The 22,399-nt window shown below is 38.2% G+C and overlaps 1 protein-coding gene across 1 annotated transcript in view; it reads left to right on the plus strand.

Annotated features, from left to right (window-relative positions):
- Positions 1-1,391: 1,391 nt before the first annotated feature.
- The window catches only part of LOC124157133 (protein disabled), a gene marked incomplete at its 3' end in the record, with an annotated part of 35,496 nt that continues 14,488 nt past the window's right edge, over positions 1,392-22,399 (plus strand). Inside the window, exons 1-4 of the mRNA XM_046531636.1 lie at positions 1,392-1,593; positions 1,753-1,964; positions 19,087-19,301; positions 21,765-21,908. Of these exons, the coding sequence (XP_046387592.1) occupies positions 1,853-1,964; positions 19,087-19,301; positions 21,765-21,908 (471 nt within the window). The remainder of the gene's footprint in view (positions 1,594-1,752; positions 1,965-19,086; positions 19,302-21,764; positions 21,909-22,399) is intronic.

Here is a 22,399-nt window from a genome sequence, read left to right on the forward strand (position 1 = left end):
TTTATTATTTTGCAGGGGACATTTTAAAGGTCAATGAAGTTTGCTTCCCGTGGTATCCATTCTGGTTTAAGGTTGCTGCTCATTGTTTCCCCTTAACACTGTTTTTCTGATATGTTCTACCAAAACTATTTTTCTCCATGCATCCCTTGATCTTCAGCAGGATTACATTTTGTCTTTGTTGAAGAGGAATATTATCCTTAAGATAGTCCTTTACTCATAAATATTATGGGTACAGATCAGGGGTGCTGCTAGGAATTAAGGCTAGGAGAGGTTTTAGGCACAACTATAATTGGGGTGTCTGGGGGTATGGATCAATACCCACCAGGATAAGCGGGAGGTGCGGGGGCCCTCCCCAAAAATAAAAATTAGGATAAATGGTTCAAAATAGTGAGTATTACGGCTTTTTGAGGGATATTTCATAAATCCTTACACTATTCTATAAGTAATATTTATGCAATAAAGTAAAATGGACTTACCTTAAAAATTTCTCTGAGCCTTGGGGGGAGTTTAATCCCCCAAACCCCCCCCACCCCCCCTTCGCTGTGCCACTGGTACAGATCATTATTAAAATATCTCTTTGAAGAGAACATGAATATTTTGTGCCCTAAGAACAGAGATTAACATCTCATTTTTGTATTATCTGCTAGAAAGTAGTGACTGCAAAAGTTGGACAAAGTATTTGCTCCAAAATTCCTTTGCATATAATGAAGCAATTATTCAATAAACTTCTATTGTTTCGAGCTGTGTTTTGGCGATCCCAGTCAAAAACATTGAATAATTATTTTTAATAATTATTTTATGAAATGAAAAGTATGAACCTATGTATTTCACCAGAATTTATTACTGAACCACATAGGTTTCGAAGTGGTACGTCAATATTAGATGCGAATTGCAGACGAGCTATTAGCAAATGTAGGTATACATAGTATCGGAGTCAGTTCAATGTTTGAATTAATATGGTTGCATAAAATTAACTTTATCGTGCACTCACAGTCGCCAGGAATTTAAATTATTTATTCTTCATCATTAAAGCAATGTAGTAGATTCACTGTATTTGCTTACATAATTTCATCTTAATAAATTCCAGTGGAATTACAAAGTTTTTTTTTCATCGTTGAGTCGATTCTATGAAGGCACGCTCGAGACAACGAATTACAAAAAAATAAAGTTTGAAGCAATGAAGTCTTATCAAATTAATGTTTGATTGCATGATAGTCTTTTAATTAAATTTTAACTTTTTAAATCTTCAATGGGAAAATTATAAGGAAACGGAGGTACTATAAATGTCATCGTGGACGCCTTTGAGCAACTTTAGCCAAGTTTAAATTTCCACTCTTCGTTGCCAATCCACAGCGTCCACCAATAAGAATGCATGAATTTTATTGAATCTTACGGTTAGCGTAGCTCATTTGTCAATGCAGCTGCTAGCCATGAGCGACAGTTGTTGGATTATGTCTTTCCGGAGGTAATATATTACAAGTAAAATTAGGGTTTCCGAGTTATTTAATCATGTTTGTTCGAAATGGATAGTGATCATTATACATTCAAATGGAAGGCAATGTGTGCGTGGATCGGATCGTATCTGTGATCAAGGTACTAATTCATTGGCAATATGAGGTGAAGTAGTTCAACATCGTAGTATATTGTTTTTTTGTATTTGTGTCCGCAGTTCCTAGGTATTTATTACCCATTGATTATATTTTTTTGCATTTAATGTAAACTTTTATCACATTGTAGATTTTTATTTTGTAGAGACGGCTGTAATAATGTTTATCGAGGAGAAATAAGCAGAGAGTATGACAGCGAGTGCCTCCGAGGAAGAGAGAGTCGGAATACAAGGAGATCTTAAATAATGGACGGGTACTACCAAGATGAGGTGGAATCCATGAGAGGAAGCGGGGGAAGAATGATTCTTAAAATGGGTTTCAGAACTTTAACGTCCCCTAAGAGATCTGCGGAGAGAGGTATGATTAGGAGAAAAGATGTAATTAAGTAGTCCGAGTCAGTTCAATATTTGAATTATTACAATTGTATAAAATAAACTTCATCATGCATTCACAGTCGCTAGGAATTAAAATTATTTATTCGTCATGAGTACAGTAATTCAGTAGATTCACTGTATTTGCTTACATAATTTCATTTTATTTCCATCCCATATTGAGACGTAGGCTTACGAAGTGAAACACAATTTACTTTGTTTCTAGTGTTATAATTATTTTGCTTAAATGCACAACATTGTTCCGTGCATGTATAATTAACTTGCAGATCATGCTTTTGCTGTGTAATATTGCATCTCATAGCGTTATTTACAATTTCACTAAGTTGTATTCACATTCAATTTGCATGTAATGCCTGATATTTTTGTAATACTATGGACTTAAAAGTTTTAAATATATATTTAGCATGCCTCTGTTTTGTTCTTTTCTTATTTTCCTTTTACATATCCCTCATTTCCTTCTCTTTTTTAATACATTGGTAATTAGAATTGATGAAGTCAGCAAATCCAGTACATATGTAATTGTTGGCTGAGTCGATTAAAACACATTTCGTAGGGACTTCTTTATGAAGTTAAACTTGTTATGTTAGGCTGTATGTTCCTATGAGAGTATTTTATTTGAGAATGTTGTTACTAATAATTTCCCACTCATGGGGGCTATGAGTGGTTCTCGCAGTATAAAAGCTTATTGCTTGCATATTTTCTTACATTCTTAACCTCATTCTCTGTCACTATTTTTAAGTAGAGGGGTGTAAATTTTTGAGTGGGACATTATGTAATTTAGATTTGATTAATATCAGTGGTAGTTAATGATCAATAAAGTCTTATGTTCAATAATATTTAACTCAGGACTGTATGGTAGAAACTAACAGAAGTTTAAAAACAAGTGTCAATGGTTTCATACGAAAGCAAAATCTTCATATTTTGAAAAATTCTCTTCATTATTGCTGTGCTCCCTACATCAGCAGAGAATTTTGTAACTATTTGTTTTCATCATATCCATCATTTGGGCGAATAGTAATCCTTATTTACATTAAATGGTGTTGAGGAGAGCTTCCATTCATACTGATTGAATATCTCTGAGCTAGGAGTAGTATACCAAAATGGCCATCAAGTTTTCCATCTTTTGTGCCATTTGACTTAGTTGTCTACCTGGGCACTTGTACAGTTGATTCCCGTCTAGGAATTCTAAGCTTTCTTGGTAAAGAACTCAATCTTATTCAGGAAAACCCTGAGTTTTATTGTAAGGATGATTAGGTGCATGTGTTACATACTTGTCTCTTTATTTATCTTACTAGCTGAGGTGAATTAACTGTAATGCAGAAGGGATACATTATCCATGGGATTATTTCAACCATTGGAAAACTTTGCTTTAAATGAGAGCATTAACACTAAAACCAATGGTCTTATGACATTTTACTTCTTTAAGTTGCATTGAGAAGTTAATTGGTGTAGACCCCATGACAGTAGCTGTAATGTATTTCATTTTTATACCTATTTACCAGAATTTTATGTACCCATATGAATCTGTGATCAGAGGTGATGTTTGGGGATCCTGTACTGAGGATAGACTGATCACTTTTGTGATCTTGTATTTTTTTTTTTTTAATGTTTTTGTGAAACTATGGAAGTTTAAGAGTTGCTTTCATTAACTTAATTATGTAAAATGTTAAGGTAATCAAAATCAAGTTAAATTAGGAGCCAACTGGTGCTGCAGTATTGCTTCTGCTTTGTACTTAAACTTTAATCCGGTTTAATGATTTACAACAGTAAACAATTCTAGTAGTTCCAAGCTAGATGATTAGAAGCTATAATTCTAAATTAATTGATGGTGCCACAAGTAATGCCCTTGGATTTCCACAAGGATGGCACTTCTGTAGAGCATGAGGATTTCAAGAAGTCACAGCCTGTCAAGAATCCTAAACCCATGTTTTAACTAAACAGGGATGTTAATAGGTTAGTTTCATCCCCATTTACGTGAAAGGTTTTGAAATTGCCTCATGACAAACACGATGGTTGGCACGAATACCTAAGTTGTCTTAAATATAAACTTCAGACAAATATATTCATGGGATGAAATATGCATGCATATGAGGGGATGATAGGCATGAAGTTCTAGTTTCTCAGTAGCTTACATAAGAGATGACATGCTGTGATGAGGGTGAGTGTCCTTGTGTGTATTTTGACAATGCAGTCTAGGTATGCCTTTGTATTTGTTGGTTTGAGTGTGTCAAGCCACCAAGGTATATTATTTCTCTATGGAGTTTTGTTGCCTCAAGAGGGTATTGTACACTGCCATAAGAGCGCATGATTAGTGCCCATAGTACCACAGTCCAGATGTGAAAGCAGAACTTTGCTAGGGTATTCACTGTAGACCCGACTTGGGTGCCAACAGTACTACAGTTGAGGACCTCAAATCCAGAAACCTGGATAGCCGGAATGTTTGAAAATTCCTCTGCATAGTATCATGACTCGCCACCTTGTGGCACCACTCTCCGAGCCTTGTTCTGGGACGAGTAGGAAATTAGCACACACTGTGAACATGTGCTAACAACCTAGGCAGGGACACGTAGGGATCTCAAATATCGAGCACAAGAGCCTGAATGCATTTATAAATTAATTAATTAACAAAATATGCCATGAAGACCAGAAATCCGGAAACCCTTTGGTCCCAAGCTTCCCTTTATCAATGGCATTGGAGTGCAGTGTCCACATGGCAGAATTTTTTCCCAAATGGTGATTGCCCATGACTCATCCAGCCAGGAAACGCCCAGGAACTAGCCCATGGTCACCTATATTCTCACCAAGAGCACTACATCCTTGTTTTAGCCACAATGCTAAAAATACATACATATTTGTTGAAAGCAACGTGGTCTGAAGTTGAAAAAAAAAAAATTTTTTTAGGAATCTACGCGGAAATTTCCAGCTGGAGATGCATTAAAAATATCCAAAGGCAAATAAGATTGTATTTATCCAGCATTGCTAAAGAATTTTTTCAAAATGAAATGTTATTAGGGAATGGCAAGAGAATCAAGACCCATAGGTGGGCTTGCAGGGTTACACTCCCGGGCTGGGTTTTAAGCTTTTTTTTTTAATTCCTGCACCATGAAAGGGGGAGGACAAGGAAGGAGGCGCCACCGCGATAGGAGCCCGATGACGCCTTGTGGGATAGGATAGATGTGGAAGGGTAGGGATAAGGAATCCTACACTGTCACAGAGGCAGGCGGGTCCTTCTTCTACCAAAACCATGATTTAATGTATCTACGGAAAAGAAAAAAAAATATCCTAAGAGGGAGGAAAATTACTACGATTTTCCGTAGATATTAGGGAATGGCACCAGAGGCCTGATGTTTTTCATTTTTTCTATAACCAAGTGGATTTCTGAATTAAATATCTATGGAAACCGAGCCGTAAGAACTGTGGCCATTTTAGTTGTAACAAACCAGGACTTCAACTTTCAGTATTATAAATGAAATTTTAAGCTCAAGTGTTGTTGTGCAAACAAATTGACTGCAAATAACCAGTATAAGGGGCTCGCATACACCCAGGCCCTCCCCAAAGCAAATTTCTAGTTACAGTGTGATTCGTTACAGTTATCGGTCTCTTGCAACAAAAAATTGGATCATAAGGATTAAGGAGCTTAAAGCCAAGATTCAATGTTGAGTATTTATTCTGGTACCCAATATAATTTAGGAGATAAACATCTGGTTTTCATCAGAGTTAGCAAAGGCACCGCAGTATGGAATCATTTTCGGTGTTGGCGGGTCCACATCTACCATAGACGCTATTAAATGAGTACTCCCTAGAAGTCTATCTTTATGGAGCTACCCATGAGAGAAAATTAAGTGCAAAAATTCCAAAAAGGAAAAATCATTTCCGAATTTTTCCTCAGGTACTCTTGTTTCCTGCGTGGAATTTTTGAACAACATGTGTATTTGAGGGTAACTTTGTGAAGGTATGCTGCTGGCAAAGCCAGTAATTATGTACATATTTCCTTAAATTATTGTGCATCATCGGCTTGTTAGATGTTTATTAGTCACCTGCTTATAGACTTTGGAACCAGACAGATGCCAGCATATGTCTTTGATGTATGAGCCTAATCAATGGCTGGAGATCCTCAGCTATGAAATCCATTTTGCAGCTGATACATTCTGGATTGGTATCAGACATGGCCCATATGTTCATGGACAATCAAGTCGAGGTTTTTTTTTTCATTTTCAATTGGAATTTTTTGAATTGCAATTTATGGGCGAGATAAGTTTACTACATTCTATTCACTGCATGTTTGCGGGTGAGCTTTCGTGGGGGCCTGGAGAATATTGGATGGCTTCACTGATGGGGTAGGGGTAGTACCAAGAGAGAAAGAGCAGGAGCAAACTTAACTTTGTCAAATGTATATAGCTGCCCTAATTTGTTGCTGAAAACGTGTGGGTGGCCACAGGTATTATGGGCCCGGCGTAGAGTCAATATACATACTCATTTGGAAGGTGTTGAGGATAAACCCTTTGCAGAAGCCCATGACATTGTCAGCTACCTCGCTGAATGTGGTAACTTTGGTGAATGGCACACTTAAAGACACACAAGGAGAAGGCGTGAGCTTTAGCAACACTGCTCTATGAGCAGATTCACGATTTTAATATGATGGTGGTCGGAGAGTGACTTAATTTCTGAGGCACTAGGCCACGCCTACTATTTATGATCAACAAAGGCAGAGTCATTTGTCAAGAATCTCTCTCACTTGCTTTAGATTCACTAGCTCACCCACAAAGATAAAATGAACGGAGTCTAGGCTTTCATTTTGTAAAGTATATTTAGTTCTGTATGGAGTGATAAAGCTTCATTTACTTCAGATATTTGTTTTCAGAAATATTCCCTCTCAAAGTTGATGAAATCAGTCATTTCCTTTTCTAAAACAGTACTTTCAATGGCAATCTTTTCTTGAGTCCATTCTGCTGCTGAATGGTGTTCTGTTGAAAACAGTTTTGCTTGCGCTACTGTGTATGCAAAGTTTATGCATGAAAACGTGAAAGAGAGATGTTACACGTTATGCCACACCATGAGTGCATGGCAAGCTTATGGTACCTAGTGCAGAAAGACTTATTAACATGAACTTAACTGAATACAAAGGAAAGCTGCACGATATGTCTAAAACTGCTACAATCAAAGTGTTTCATAGCTTTTAGATGAATTAGAGTTGGAGCTACTAGCAACTTGAACGCTATGTGCTAGGCTTATATTGCTCGGACAATCAAGAAGAGACACCTTTCAGTCTCACTATATTTATTGGTTCAACATAAACAATAGGCTGATGAGAGATATTTTGCTGAACTAATAGGTATAAATATTCATTTTGCCCCTACCATTTAAGGACTTCAATAGGATAATAATTTAATAATAAGGAATAAAAACTTGAATTAACTCATTAGCCAAATATCTCCACTATGCACCATTTTTGCTAAATTTTTTTGTTAGCGTCCTAACACCCTCTGTCACACGTATATCGAAGTGGCTTGCTAGGTTGTATATAGATTCAGATGCCTGCATTTTCCTCTCAGGGTTAAACCCAAAAATTGAAAGTGTTTCCCTATGATATCCCAAAATGCCTTTGTCCGGGCAAAGCCTTCGAGTTTTTTCTCTATATTTTTTGGTATTTATTTTCGCTAGATGAAAAACTAGTGTAACATTTTAATTAGATTATAAATATGTTTTGTGTTATTAAATGATTTGGAAAGAGTTTCTAGTAGGTCATTTTTTGCTGAAGGAGTCTGAAAATATTCACTATGCTTACCAACTGAGCCTGTGTAGCCTGAGGCAGTGGCACAGCGAGGGTGGTTTTGGGGGTTAAAAACCTCCCCCCAAGATCTTATAGAAATTTTTATGTCTAATCCATTTTACTTAATTGGATTGTTATTACTAATATGTAGAATAGTGTAAGGATTAATTAAATATCCCTCAGAAAACTGTAAAACTCACCATTTTGAACCGTTTGTCTTAAAATTCTGCAATTTATTAATCTCACACCTTCCACTTATCCTGGTGGGTATTCCATGCTCCCACACACCCCAGTATTAGTTGCACCGCCCCCCCCCCCCCCCCCCCAGCCTTAATTCCTAGCTGCGCACCTGGCCTGAGGTGATAAATAAAAAGCTGTCAAAAGCTGTCTCAGAAAGTGGGGTGAGTGAACATACTTTCAAAGCTAGTCTGAAATCTTGGCTCAAACCCATGGAGGCCGGTTTGAATGGTAAACGCATTGAGTTGACTCTGCTCAGTTCTGCATTGCTATTCATCTCTCTCATATAATGGCCTAACAATTGTCTCTAATTCCATATTAACCCTTCCGTGGCTGTGCCTATAAAACTTAAAATAATGACTATGGCACTTAACGATACAGGAGTATCTCAGGTACCTCATTTGTAATTCATAAATTACATCCTGTATTTTAGTCTTTCCTGTAATTCAATGCCGTGGCTCTTTTTTTAATAAAATAATATCTTGTTTTGTATAATTTACAAATACATTGGAAGCTACATTTAGGTTTTACATTGATTTTGTACAAAATGGCAGGAATCTTTCATATTTTAATATCGTAACTGTGCATTGACTAACGTGCTATGAAAAAACGAGTACAAAAGGTGCCTTCATGTAGAATATTGGTGTTGTTGAAGTTATAATATAATAAAATTTATTGCATTCAACTTTTATCCTTGCACGCATATAGTTTTTTTTCTTCCTGCCAACAGCTATATTAATTGAAGTTTTCAAAAACAATTTAAATGTGAAAAAAATCATTCATCGCCTAAATAACAACAAAGTGGTTGAGCTCAAATATAAAAAATATCAAAGGGGTAAAATGAATAAGATAAAAAATTATACAATATACATAATTTAGGGTAACTGAGTTACCCTGCACCGGCATGGAAGGGTTAAGAAAAAAGATTATCCAGACTTGGTGGAGAGATGCTCAGCGAGATGTAAACACATGAGAGCAAGGCAAATGGAAGGATGGCTTAATCAGATGGGTAAGGATCAATAAGTTTCAATCCACGTTGGTAAATGCAGCATGCAAAGTCAGCTGTCTTTCTCTTTTCAAATTGGTCCAAGCTCAGACCAATCAGAGTTCGGTTGGTAAACATAGTGATTGCTATTCTTCACGTCTTATTCTTTTCACAAAAGCAGTACATATACTCGTCTTATCTGAGACAATGGGTTTGTACCAATAAATGAGTTTCAGGTGCTCCTCGCTAGAATTGTCAAATATTGTTGTATTTATTTGTTTTAGCTTCCTGATCATTATCGTGGCCCTCGAGGTACAGATTGCTTTTGAGCTTTGAAATTTTTATCCGTAATGCTCTGTTTAGTGCATCTTGACTCAAACTCAACTCACCAAGCCAAAAATCAAGTGTCAGGGCAGTCATTATGAAATATACAATACATATATGGTATGTATCAATTAGGGATATTTAAAAATTTTCAGTGAAACTTATTATAATTAATAGGTTAATTAAACTTACGTGATTAGTTTTGTAGGAAAAAAACTTTCAGAGTTAGTTCAATATCAACTTATATATTGATAATGGTCTTAGTTGCAACGTCAAATTTTTCCAATGACTGTTACATTATGTTATTTGCACTGTGCTATTTTTTGCTGGGCAACATACAGAAGTAAGGTTGCAGTCAATAGCAGTGGAATAATGTCAGAGGTAGCTCATGGAAGAGGTACACAGAGCAGGTGATGATGGGTGTAAAACAAGAGAATTTCAGAAGTGTTAAGAGATTGGCTGATTGGAGAATGGATTAGACAACTTTATCAAACCAATCCTCTGATTTTTCCCTAATGCTTTCAACAAAAGTTTGACATACATTTTTACTTTTTGTTTGTGAAATGATTTCTTTTCTATTATGATTTTTAACATTTTGAAATTTGAACTAATATTATGATTTGTGTATTTATTATGGGAGGTATGGTTCAAAGGAAAGTATCCAATATTTGATATGCACGGAATAACACCTATATCTTAAGGATGTCCATTTTATTGCATTTACTGGTAAGATTTTCACAGTATGGTGGTGGTGAAATGATGGGAAGGGAAACTATGTCCAAACTTCGGGATTTTAAGGGAAATATATTTTATTACTCTTAAACCTTATTCCACTAGTATAAACTAAACTGAAAAGTTATGTCCTATTATCTTAGATGATTTCTTTAAGGAGCCATGAGATATTTTAGGAGATAGGTACAGAATCATATGTATAAGTAATGATGGTATGAAGCTTGTTAGTTCAATGGATAAGTTGCTTAGCTGAAAGAGGAAGGGTTAAATTTGGACATTCCAAATATTCAGTCCAATATTTTGAGCCTTAGCATTAAGTAATCTTGAGTTGGGACATTGCTTATGTTGCCATGAAAACATGGACCTGGACTGAATATGCCAATTGATGAACGGAGACTGTATATAAGTAACATCTATGTTTGTAAGAGAAAATGATCCCACATTTAAGCAATGTTTTGCTCTACCAGGAGTTTTTTTCGAAAGGTGGGTAATAGACACATTCCACTGTGTGTGTGAGAGAAGATGAGTTCATGTTATTTGTCCACTTGGGAATATTTCGTACTTGTAGATGTGTTTCAAGTTTTCCTAATGCCACCCAATTAAATACCGAATTAATATGTAACTTACTTACAATACGCATCATATACCATATCTCAGTATCACAGGAAATGCTAAGTGCACTGACAATGCTCTCCATTGGGAAGAAGATGGTGTCTACAACACTATGGTTCAATGTCAGGGTGATTGACATAAATTCTGTGGCAAGGAGGAGTGGTGTAAAAACTTCATTGTTCACCCTCGAGCGAGTGAGTGTACACATCCACGCATTCGTCCACCTTCCTCTGTCCTCAGCCAGACTTATCTTATTTTGAGAAATTTTCAATTCAGATACCCTTTTCTCAGTCCTCAATTTTTAATAAATGGAAGTCAGAGTTTAGGTGCCCCTGGGGTTGTTGTCTCCTAAGGGGACGATTGCGCCTAGGGAAAAAACTTTGGGTTGAGGGGGTGCTGAATCTCCGTGGCTATGTGCCTCTCCTCAGCTATCTTAAATTGATTTTGAGTTTCTTCTGGATCTGACTCACCTCGTCACTCCAACACCGGCCGAATAATTTTTTTTATGTAATCTAATAGGGTAGTTTCCTTCATCAAAGAAAATGAAAGGCATTGATTGCGATTTGTTACCCACCATTAGTGTATTCATAATATACAAATTATTTGGTTTTAGAAATCCCAGTTTAGGCGAATGGCAATGGTAAATTTTAACCGCATTTGAAAAAGGCCAGATTGGTGCCCATGCGATGCCACTCCACGTGACGTCACAGGGACCCAGTTTCTATACGAGTAGATAAAAGTTTAACATCGTCTGAGATTACAAATGTATGCATGAGGCACAGAGCTCGGGAAACATGTCTTAATAGTCATCTATTAATACTGGCTATGGTCGGAAAGTTTCCCTCGTTTGATAAGGTATTGATAATCCTTATTTAAGCCAAGCGCTACCTACTAGCAGGGTACTCTGCTACCTGCTAGCAGCCTGCGCCTAGCGGTGCACATGTCCTCGCCCCAAGGTCACCTCACTTTGCGGCAGCGGGAACCAGAATGACGTCACACGGGCTTTTCCCGGCATTCATACTTAGCCGTCGCGTTTTCGCGCGCTTGAAATTTTTCACTTTTAATTAAATCGCGAAAAATAGATATCGTCATTTAAAATCTAAAAGCGTGAAATGCGTACTCCAGGAGTAATAATCTTTCGATTTAGGCAATAAAAAAATAAAAGGAAACCACCCTATTTTTGAATTTACGCATATAACTTGTTCCTTAATGGCATATTGAGATTCCATTATTTTTCGTCTGCTGATTTCAGTCTTTCTTGTTTTTTGATCTCCTAATTATCTACTATCGATGATTTAAAAAAATTATCCGTTGATGCGGACGTCGGATCCGTATGTATCCTGGAAGGCACGCAGGTGGGCGTACATTTCGGCTTGGCGGAATGCCGCCTTCGCAGGATGTGCCTCACGGATATTCGCTCAATGGGTAGGCGTGGAATCTCCTCGCCTCGTCGTATTATTCGCGCTTTGAAGGGGCCTCACAGCACTTAAGGTCTGGGCTTCAAAGCCCCGTTGAAGCCCTCGCTCATTCCTTGGTGAAAATGCTCCAAGGAAAGGTCCAGCCCAGAAAAAGGTGCCGCAAGCAATTAACCTGTAAGATATTGTTCAAGGAACGTACCTTTAAGGAGTCTCCCGCAAGTGCGCATAGAAAGCAGAAATTACTGAGAGGAAAATCATTTGTCTTGATTGGGATTCAAATCCTGGTATTACGAATCCCACATCTTGAACTACCAAGGCATTTTCACGGAAACTGTACCCCGTATCTAAATATGTGCGCTATTCTCACGCTTGTGGGTTAATTTGAGGTGAGCTCTACCCTCAATTTTCCTACTAACGTTTGGTTTAAGAGCGAGGGATGGTGAGAAGACGCTGTATGAGGGATGGATAAAAAACGGGCGGATTTGGAGAAGTAGAAATTGTTTGGATAAAAGTATGACGACCTTCTCGATTTAAGTTAAGATCACCATCACTGAATGTAGTCCGAAGAGGTTAGTTTTCCTCATGTGCATATCCACTTTCCTGCTGTTGTGTGTAATTAATCAGAATAGCTTCCTGGATAAAGAACGAAATTTGTCTTACGTGATTCATAATTTCAACTTTTTTCTTAGCATTGAAAATTCCATTTTCAGAGCTCCGTTAATCATTCCTTTGCCTCCAATTGTTCTGTATGGAAATAATTTCTAGCTGTCATATTTTACGTAATGATTTTTTAGCAGTAGAGGCCTCAGCTCTTTACTACCGGTCATCATTACTGTGAATAAATGTGAAGAGCTGAATAAGTCAGCAAATAAAGAAATATCCGTGGAATGATTTCCAAATGTTTTAACCTTGTGGTTCCTTAAAATGAAGCCTGAGAATTGGTTTTATTTGTGTCCTATTATCCTTCGTCTTTGTTTTCATATCCTCCATTAGAGTGAATGTAACCTCATCCGCATCAACGCCTTGGTAATTGTTTTTTGTAGCATCCCTGGCGTTGTAGAGGGTTTTACCAGATTAAGAATGCCTCTCCAAAATGCTTCAAAATTTAGATCGATATCGATAAATTAACGTTGGCGCCACACGAACTTCTGGAGAGAGTGGCCCTAAGTATATTAAAAATCTTCTAAAAACACGATAGAGGTATTTAATATCGACAGAAGATATCGAATGAAGGGATAATAATATTTATTCGCATTCCATCGGCCTGAAAAGTTATAGAATACAGTCAGTCATATTAGTTAATGAACATCATAATAAAAGTCAGCATAGGAGGAAATTCACAGGTTACAAAATAAATAACGCAATAAATACACACTACACATGCTTAGGTATCTAAAACATTCAGAAAACCTTTCACAAAATAAGAAACAGTGCATGTGGGCGCTTTGAAAGATCCAAAGGGAGGTACCCGTTTCATAAAAACCAGCAGCTCGTTTATGCTGCATTTAAGAGGTTATTTTTTGCTTTTGGTCTACCTACATGCCAACTGATGCACGCAATTTCTCTCTGGGTGTCGCATTGATGATGGATAGAATTCGTAGGAATAGGTTGGGAGCTATTTATTTACAAATCTACCGCAATACAGATAAATTGGCCTAGTTGACGTAATCAGAGTTTTCTCTCATTTAATGGTCCGGAGAGAATAGCTCTTTGAAGGAAGGAATCGTTCACTAGAGTGTAAACATGATGCAGTGGGTTAGCTGAGACGCCGATGACCCGCTTGGCCGCAGTTTGTGACCTCATCATTTATCGGTGGAATGGTGAAGACCGTTAATTATTCGTAACGCATAGCTCGATAAATAGGCGGCGAATGGAAAAACGGAAAAGTACAGGTCTTTTTTTTTCAAACTCTATCACAATCGACAGTTTGAAAAAGGAGGTGGACACACCGATTGTTTGGCCTTATGAAAGACCTGAGTTGCGCTCGTGTTTATAGCTCAGTTCAGCTATTATTCAGAGCTATCTGACTGTATTTATTACATCGTTATTGCGATGTGTTATTCATTCGTCACGGGGTGCGTTTGAGACAGGGGTGGATTCTAGGTAGTTTTTTGAGGGGGGTTCACTAATACCCGCGGCGTCTTACTTGTATGCAATGCTACTCAGCAAAAATTCGTCTGGTTGCATAGACAAATGGCTCTGTGATATTCTGAAATTATTTTCAAACATTGCTTGTGGAGCTGATAAAACTAACTTGCATTGTGGAGCCACCAAAATGAAATTATTATAGCCTCCCATGACTACCATATTTTCAATTGTTGCAGAAATCACTGGCTGTTCCTTTTAAACCTCCCCTAGTTCTACTACGATGGTTAGTGCTGCGGAATTTGAAGCCGGCTTTAGATGTGCCTTCTTTTTTGCCCGAAACACCTGTTCACAACTATTCATACCGTTAACGCTCCTTGTAAATATCCTCCAAAACACAAATATCGCTCTCCTTGGACGAACCGTCCACACAATCGTTTTCTCCTATTTCTCTGGGAAAAAGTCTTGAAATCTTCGCTTGAATACGATCAACTGACTTCAATAGACGATAAATTTCAAGAAATAAATTATTCATGATGAAAACCCATTCATAGTGTGGTTGCCGTTCAATTCCTCTATTTCTCTCACACTATTGCTGTTTTCGACTACGGAATCTGTATGAGAAGGTATTCTCTGGTCTGGGTATTTAATCAAAGACTGGCTGCGCTGTTTATGTGTACATTCGCTAACCGAAGATACTAAAGATCCGTGAGTGAAGGTAACTCCGTGAGAGGTCGCGTCGGTCGTTGATCCGTTGCTTCGCGACTGCGCGACCAACATGGCGCCCGCCCGACCGCCGCCGCCGCTTCGGGAAGGCGGGGTTTATTATTGATTGAGGATACGGCGATGGAGGGGGAATCCTTTACTCAACCCCTCCCCTCCTCTCGGATGGTCGTGGCCGAGAAGCGTTTTCTGAAATCCAACGGGGACCTTCTCCGGGATACGGACATTTAGTAGCCTTTCTCTAAAAGGGTTGGTAGTTAGGCTTTCGTTTCACCGGAGGAACTCCACGTCCATGACTGCTCTCAGTGACGACGACGTTATCGGCGAAGAATAGGATACTGCCGCCATGTAGACGTCCGCTGATAGTGTTTAATCTACCTCATCACATGACTTGACGATCGTGGTTATCTGTGAGCGACACGAGGTGATCGATGTCGTTATTAGAAGTGCACCGTGCGACCTGTCGTGACTCTCTCTCGGACGTGCCCTCGCGTGCGCACCGTGTTTAGTGGTGTCTGAGCTGATGATGATTTGCTTCGAGATAGAGGCCGCTTCACTCCGCGGCCACCGCAGTCCTCGGCGGTTCTTCGATGGTACTTCCCCCGTCCGACCACGCGGTCCCCGAGCGATTCCATCCCCGTTTGATCGATACGCCGTCCGCCCTGCCTGCCACCATGGCCTCCTCGACTCTTCTGAGCGCAGGGGAGTCGAGCACACGTGAGCGAAACCGCGTGTCGCCGCCGAGGGGCGCTGCTGCTCCGTGGTGGTGATGCAGCGGCGGCGGAGCGGCGCCCGTGCCGCGAGCGGGGCTGCCGCTCGCCTGGGCTGAGGGGTCGCGGGCGGAGTTCCAGGGCACGCCGGCGGTTCGCGGAGGCCTAACCTTCCGCCGCGGTCACCGGCGTGCCCCCCTTAGGACATTTATATGGTCTCGTTGATCATAATCCCCTCACAAGTCTCTAAGTCTAGGATTTTGAAGTCTTATCTCAGTGGAATGCAAACCTTAAGGAAGAAGACAAGCCCATGCAAGTGTAAGTAGCTATCAGTATGATGTCCCATTAGACATTACAAAGCAAAAGACAGCGTGAGAGTTCTCTGGAACTATAGAAATATACTACCTATGAACCATAGTGGGTTTGCTTTATTGTGCTACAGGAAGCTCATAAACACTCCTGGAACTTGTATGAAAATATCCTAAACACATTTTTCATACATGTACGTGTGTATGGACAACTATGGGAAAAATATACTTATACTTTCAGCCCTCTCTCAAATGGTTAATTTATTGCCCTCAGGAGAAGCAGTAGTAATTCATAGTCATGTTTTGTACTGCATACGATGACGGAAGAATCATAAGGATTGTTAAGTGTGCCTTTTTTCTAGCTATAGAAGTAGTGTAGACTTAGTATATACAGAGGGCTTTGGAATTTGTGTTAATTAATCTCACTTAGAGTTCTTTCAACTGGTCGTAATTCCAATGTAACCTATTCCATCATTTTGAAAAGATCAATGGACCTCTATTCACGTAAGGAGATATTCTCTATCTGAAAGCACAGAAAACATGTGGATTCTTAAGTGGTAGCTCAAGCCTCCCCTATAATGGTGTGAGGATCTCTTCTCCTTCCCCAAAGCTATCCTCACGCTGAGGATCTTGTTGTGCCTTTGACATGAAGACCCTTGTTCCTTAATTCCTTCCCAAACTCCAGGTTGTTGGTTCGAGGTGGGAAACATTTATCGTTGCACTTAATGAAGATTCTGCTGGTCCATCAACATTTTTATTTGACTTCTAGAGTGTATCCTGGAAAGGTCAAATGACTTTTGATTCCACGATCAGTGGCAATATTTGGTCAGTAGTCAATTTTTGTCTTGGCAAAAATGTCTTGTGTTATTATGTGTGAATTTTTAATTAGATATATTCTTCTTCATTTGTTTGAATGAATATGCTGTACATATTTAGCTTCTTGAATAAGTTCAAAGATTAATGCATGTGATTCTTTTCTGAAGTCATAGTAGAAAGTGGTTACTCAATACATCAGTGCTAAATTTAGATTGATACCCACTCAAAATCAACATAATGCAAAATGCATTCAAAGTAGACCACATTAATTGATGGCTTTCTTCCAGTATTTTTTATTGTATTTGACAGAGCAGGGTTAATGACACTTGGAAGACTACATACTCTGAAATGGTTTAGTATTTATAGCTAAATTACAGCATAGAGAACACTCCATAATGTAGTGATGTAAAATCAGGTGGAAATTTCTTGGGGTACCACCCATAGATTTTTTATGATTTACCATGGAATGGGAGTCCATGAATATGAACCCAAGGGTTTGTACTTTATGCCACAAATTTGAACTTTCTCCACACCAAAAGTAGTGGGAATTCTCATAGATGGACCACTTCCATGGCTTTGACCTTTAGTTGGCTCTACCCATTCATTGTCTGAAGTCCATTTCGAAGCCAATTTCCCCTCTGCAGAAAACTTCAAATAAATATACCTTTGTATGGAAGAAGTTTGACAGCTACATCCAAAATTTCATTCAATCAAGTTGATCTCATTGATAGAATGGAATCCTCATTCTGGAGGGTGGCTCAGGCCTTCTCCATCCCCTCACCCCACGATAGTTCATGCAAATTTTAATTTTCAAGGCAGAGTGTCACCGCATGTCATGTCCATGCCCTTGTGCGTGATTCATCAAACTACCTATGTAATTCAAATTGCAGCATTTAATTCTTTCTTTATTTACATGCATTTCATGGAGGGGCCCTGTCCTATTGGGCCCCATTAGAACACTGCAACAGTAATTATTTCATTAACCCACAAACTGAGAAGGTATTTCTTAATGTAATTTGCCTCAGACTCTGGCTTGTGATGAATCCTCTCCTTGAATCATTTTTCCTCATCACTGTTGGCTGCACAGCAATTCTTCATTTATACATATTTATTCCAATTATCTTATGAGTAAAACATCCTCATCTTGCCATGTTTTGTTCTTGATTTTTATTGGTAATTCTCGGATGAATATGTTTCATTTGCATTTTTATTTTTGTGAGTATCTCAAGCTCTGTTCCTTTCATCTTGATTCCATCTAGAAAAATGTGTGGTTGTTGTTATTGCTATATCTCAGATACCATGACATGGAAGGAGTCATAATGATGCATTCCATGATAAAGAATGAAGCATTGGGTCGAATAAACTTTGACTGTAGGAAAAGAAATATACCTTTCACTTATAAAGGAAATATAAATAAGCATAAAATTTTAATATGGTCAGTATTAATGATTTTATTGATATTTCATTCAAAACTTTAAAAACTCTTTTTAACTCTTTTCACAAGTAGTTATATATTGTTCGTTAATTTTATTTGTCTGAGATAGTTTCCATTAATATATTATATTTGTGATAATCATTAAAAGCTATTGAGTGTGAGATGTCTTAAGGTTGAAGACTTGTCTTTTATACAGCTACAACTCAGTAAAACCAAAAATCCCAATTGTCAACCCTAGCCAAATATTGGACCTATTCCCACTTCAAGAGGGACCATTTCTACGCTGAATTTTTTTAAAATTTAGCCTTATAAGAACTTATATGTATTAAGCCTAATTTCTGAAGGCATTTTTTTATACTTTTGAAATTCAAGATTTTTTTTACCAAATTTTTCACAAGCCTTCCCAAGTATTCGGCATCCTTGCAACATTCAGTCAATGTTAGGATACAACTTTCATGATATCCAACCAATATCTGAAGTTCCCACTTGTGAAGATCTGTAGAATATCCAAAGTAACAACCATATAATACATCAAACCCTTGGTTGATGTTTAATAAATATTTAGTGTGGAATGTACAAAGTGAATTTATTTTCCTATATCATGGTTGCAAAAATTTTAGCCGGAAACCTTAGACAGTGACTTTCACGATCCAGTGGAAGCAGTTACAAGAAAATTCTTACTGTTATCCTTAGAGTCATGATAATTGTTTACATTAAAATTTAAATGGGCAAACCGATAAATATCCATAGAATTCCCACTCAGTGCCCCAGGTTGCACGTAAATTCTAATGGATATTGGTAACCATTGGTGGATATTCTCACAAAATTGAGTGCCCTTAAGTTCTGGTGGGTCATGAGCCTCTAGCCCCCAGCTACACCCACGTGCACAGCAGAAGAATCTTTCTTTTGAAAGGCACCTTTTATTTCCTCAGACAAGAATGAGCCCTCGCGCTTCCTTGGAGATGGAGTCAGTTTCCGAGCCAAGCTGATTGGGATCCTGGAGGTGGGGGAAGCGAGAGGGGAGCGGATGTGCCAGGAGGCCCTGGCCGACCTCAAGATGGCCGTGCGAGCAGCTGGGGAGCACAAGCAGCGCATTGCAGTGTGCGTCGCCATCGATGGATTGCGCCTGCGCGACGACAAGACCGGAGTGAGTGATTCCCCTCCTGTTCACTCCGAAAATGTGCATTCTCCATCCAGTCGGTGGTCACATTCGCGTTCCTTTCATAATTTCCTTTCAATGCATTCTGACCCAGCTAACACAAGTGATAACATAGGCGTAGAATGTACCGTGGACCTTTGCCTAGCGAGATTAATCCATTCCCATCATGAAGTATATTCCATCGTATGTTGAGTTGGCATAAATTGAGCGCTAGGAATCAGTTTAAAGAGCATCAGTGTGTTTTGCTGTGCTGGGAAATGTTTCTTGTTAGAGAATAAGGAGTAGACTAAAATTATTGATGACGTATTATGTGAGTGAAAACAACATTTGCAAAACTTGAAATTTTAAGAAGTGTGTGCAAAATCAGTGCTGATGGTATCAATCTTTTAGAGAGATAAGATATCCAATGCCATTGCAAAATTGCGATAGATCTCAAACTAAGGCATAGCCAGGATCAAAACTAGGGAGGAGGGGAGGGCCATTCAGATTTTCAGATTGTGAAATTTCAGCGGGGTAAAGGCAAGTGGAATCAAAATTTTAAGATAGTTATATTCAATTACGTCTTCATCAATGGCCATCAATCCTTAGGTTAGTTTGACACAGCTTTCCGTTCAATTCTTCTATCGGCTAGTCTTATAACTCGTGCGCAATTCTTCAGCTTCACACCCTTTATCGCATGCTCTATGCATCTCATCCCGGGGCCTGCCTCCGCTGTTCTTCCCTTCCACCTGTCCTACGACGATGATTTTCATTTACCTCATGTGCGTCATTATGTGACCAATTAAAATGTCCTGTCTCCTGCCCAGGGATTTCAAAAGACTAGTCCTCTCTCCTACCCTTCATACAACTATCGTATTACTCACACAATGCATCCATTTGATCTTCATCATTCATTTAATTATTGCTGCAGTGCTTGATTAGTTATTAAAATCATTTGCTGAAACAGGTTAAGTTTAATTCCAGCTATTAATGCATCCTATACTAATAAGTAATAATCCAAGAAAAATTATTTTAATATAACTTTGATTGAGGAGAAAACTTGTTCAAAACTTTATAACCATTTACATAATTTTATTTAGCTTTTAGAAGGGGCAGGTATCATATATTTGAGGGTGTTTTTGAATGCGCCAACAATCAAGGTCAATTGAATATCAAGGATAGTAATTTCTTATAGAAACTTTTGGAGGAGACATCACCAAATACATAGGTATAATGGGCTATGGTATTATGGCTATCATAGGCATTTTGATGCTCAGTTTTTTAACGAGGTAATGAGAGCTAGATGTCTCTTCCATTGGAGGAACATAGTTTGAGTAGGAGGAGTCTGGGAACCTCAGCATGCGATCAAGCTCCCTTAGCTGAAGGGTTAACGTGTTCTTCTTCTTCATGTTTTCAATTGTTTCCAGTTAAGACATATAATGTAATGATTTAGTACTTGCTAAAACTCTCTTCTTATATAATTTTGGTTTTTAGGCATGTTCTGCTGGCTGTAAGGATAATGAATAATTTATGTATCTTTCTGTAAAGTGTATCTTTTACTTGTCTGTATGATTATTTAGCAGTAAATGAGATCATTCACCCAGAACCAAAATCGCAAATCAATTTAAAAATTCAGTAGATGAAAAACATCTGTTTAAATAAATCTTCAATATTCAACAATTTTATAATGAATTTTAAATAACAAATACCAAAGTTGCCTCATACCTTTCATGAGTTGGTGAATATCCGAGATTTTTGCTTCATTAATGGGCCTTTTCATGGAGGAACTTTCATTTAAGGAAGGAGTTGCTCAGAAGAGTGATAACCATTATGTAAAACCTCTTGATAACTGCTTACAAGATTCTTTCAGGAGGATCTTTTGAAAGTTTCCTTTAAATACAGTTTTAGCAAATTACTCTTGGTTGGTGGTTTAGGAGTGTTATGCACATAAGTATGTGCCAGTCCAAACAAATTTCTTGGCATACGTCAGTTGGTGCAGTCATAATGGGAAAGTGAATATTGCTTCCAGAAAGCAATGAGTAGAGTACAATAAATATTTATTTTTTCAAACGTTACAATTAAAGTTACAAAATCACCGAAATGTAGTCGTTACCAGTAACTGAGTTACTATTACTCAATTACTCCTTCTGCTACTCTGTGAACGGTTCGGCATGAGTTTTTGACGTCATTAGAGTATTGGCAAAAGAGTAAAGGGCATCAATTTTTTTCTCAGATAGAATGAGAGGTAGGTGATGGGTCCATAAACTGAAAAGTGCAGGTCATTTTATTTTTCAAACATCTTCACAATAGACAATAAAATGAATTGGTGAATGAGCCCTTTATTTTAATTCTGAGAATTTGAGAATGGATGAATAAGTGCAGACTCTAAGCTGCCATGTCAATATGCCACAATTGTCCGTAATGCCTTTTTTAATGCCTGAATGACCTCCAATATTATCTCTCTTTCTGAAGGATTGCCTCTACCACCATCCCGTACACAAAATCTCCTTCATTGCACAAGACATGACCGACTCGAGAGCTTTTGGATACATATTTGGATCTCCTGACACTGGGCACCGCTTCTTTGGAATCAAGACTGATAAAGCTGCATCACAGGTTGGTATTTGTATGTTTTGGTGACATGTATTATTCAACAATTTTTTTTACCTTATATCTGTAGAATAAAACTCCACCTTGGCTGAAGTATTTCCCAACATTGAAGTGACCTGTCCCAGTTTGGCCTGGACAGTACTGTTTTAGACCAGTGCACTTTTGAGGGTGTCCCGACCCCTATGAAAAAATTGTATAAAACTGTTTCAAATTTTTATACATTCTTATAAAAAAATCTTCTCGGGATTGCGCGCGGGTTAGATTATTTAAGAGCGCCAAAGAAGATCCCGAGAAGATTTTTCTAAAGTTATTCGCCGGGAAAGTGTAAAATCATATATTACATTCTTATACATTGCCATGGCAATGTATAAAAATTTGAAACAGTTTTATACAATTTTTTCATAGGGGGACAGTTTCCAAAAATTCTGTACAATGTCCCAGATTCAAGCAAAAACTATCGGAATCATGTTTTTCATAATAACAGTTTATGAAATAAA

The sequence above is a fragment of the Ischnura elegans genome, chromosome 4 (assembly GCF_921293095.1).
Source record: "Ischnura elegans chromosome 4, ioIscEleg1.1, whole genome shotgun sequence".
Classification (NCBI taxonomy): domain Eukaryota; kingdom Metazoa; phylum Arthropoda; class Insecta; order Odonata; family Coenagrionidae; genus Ischnura; species Ischnura elegans.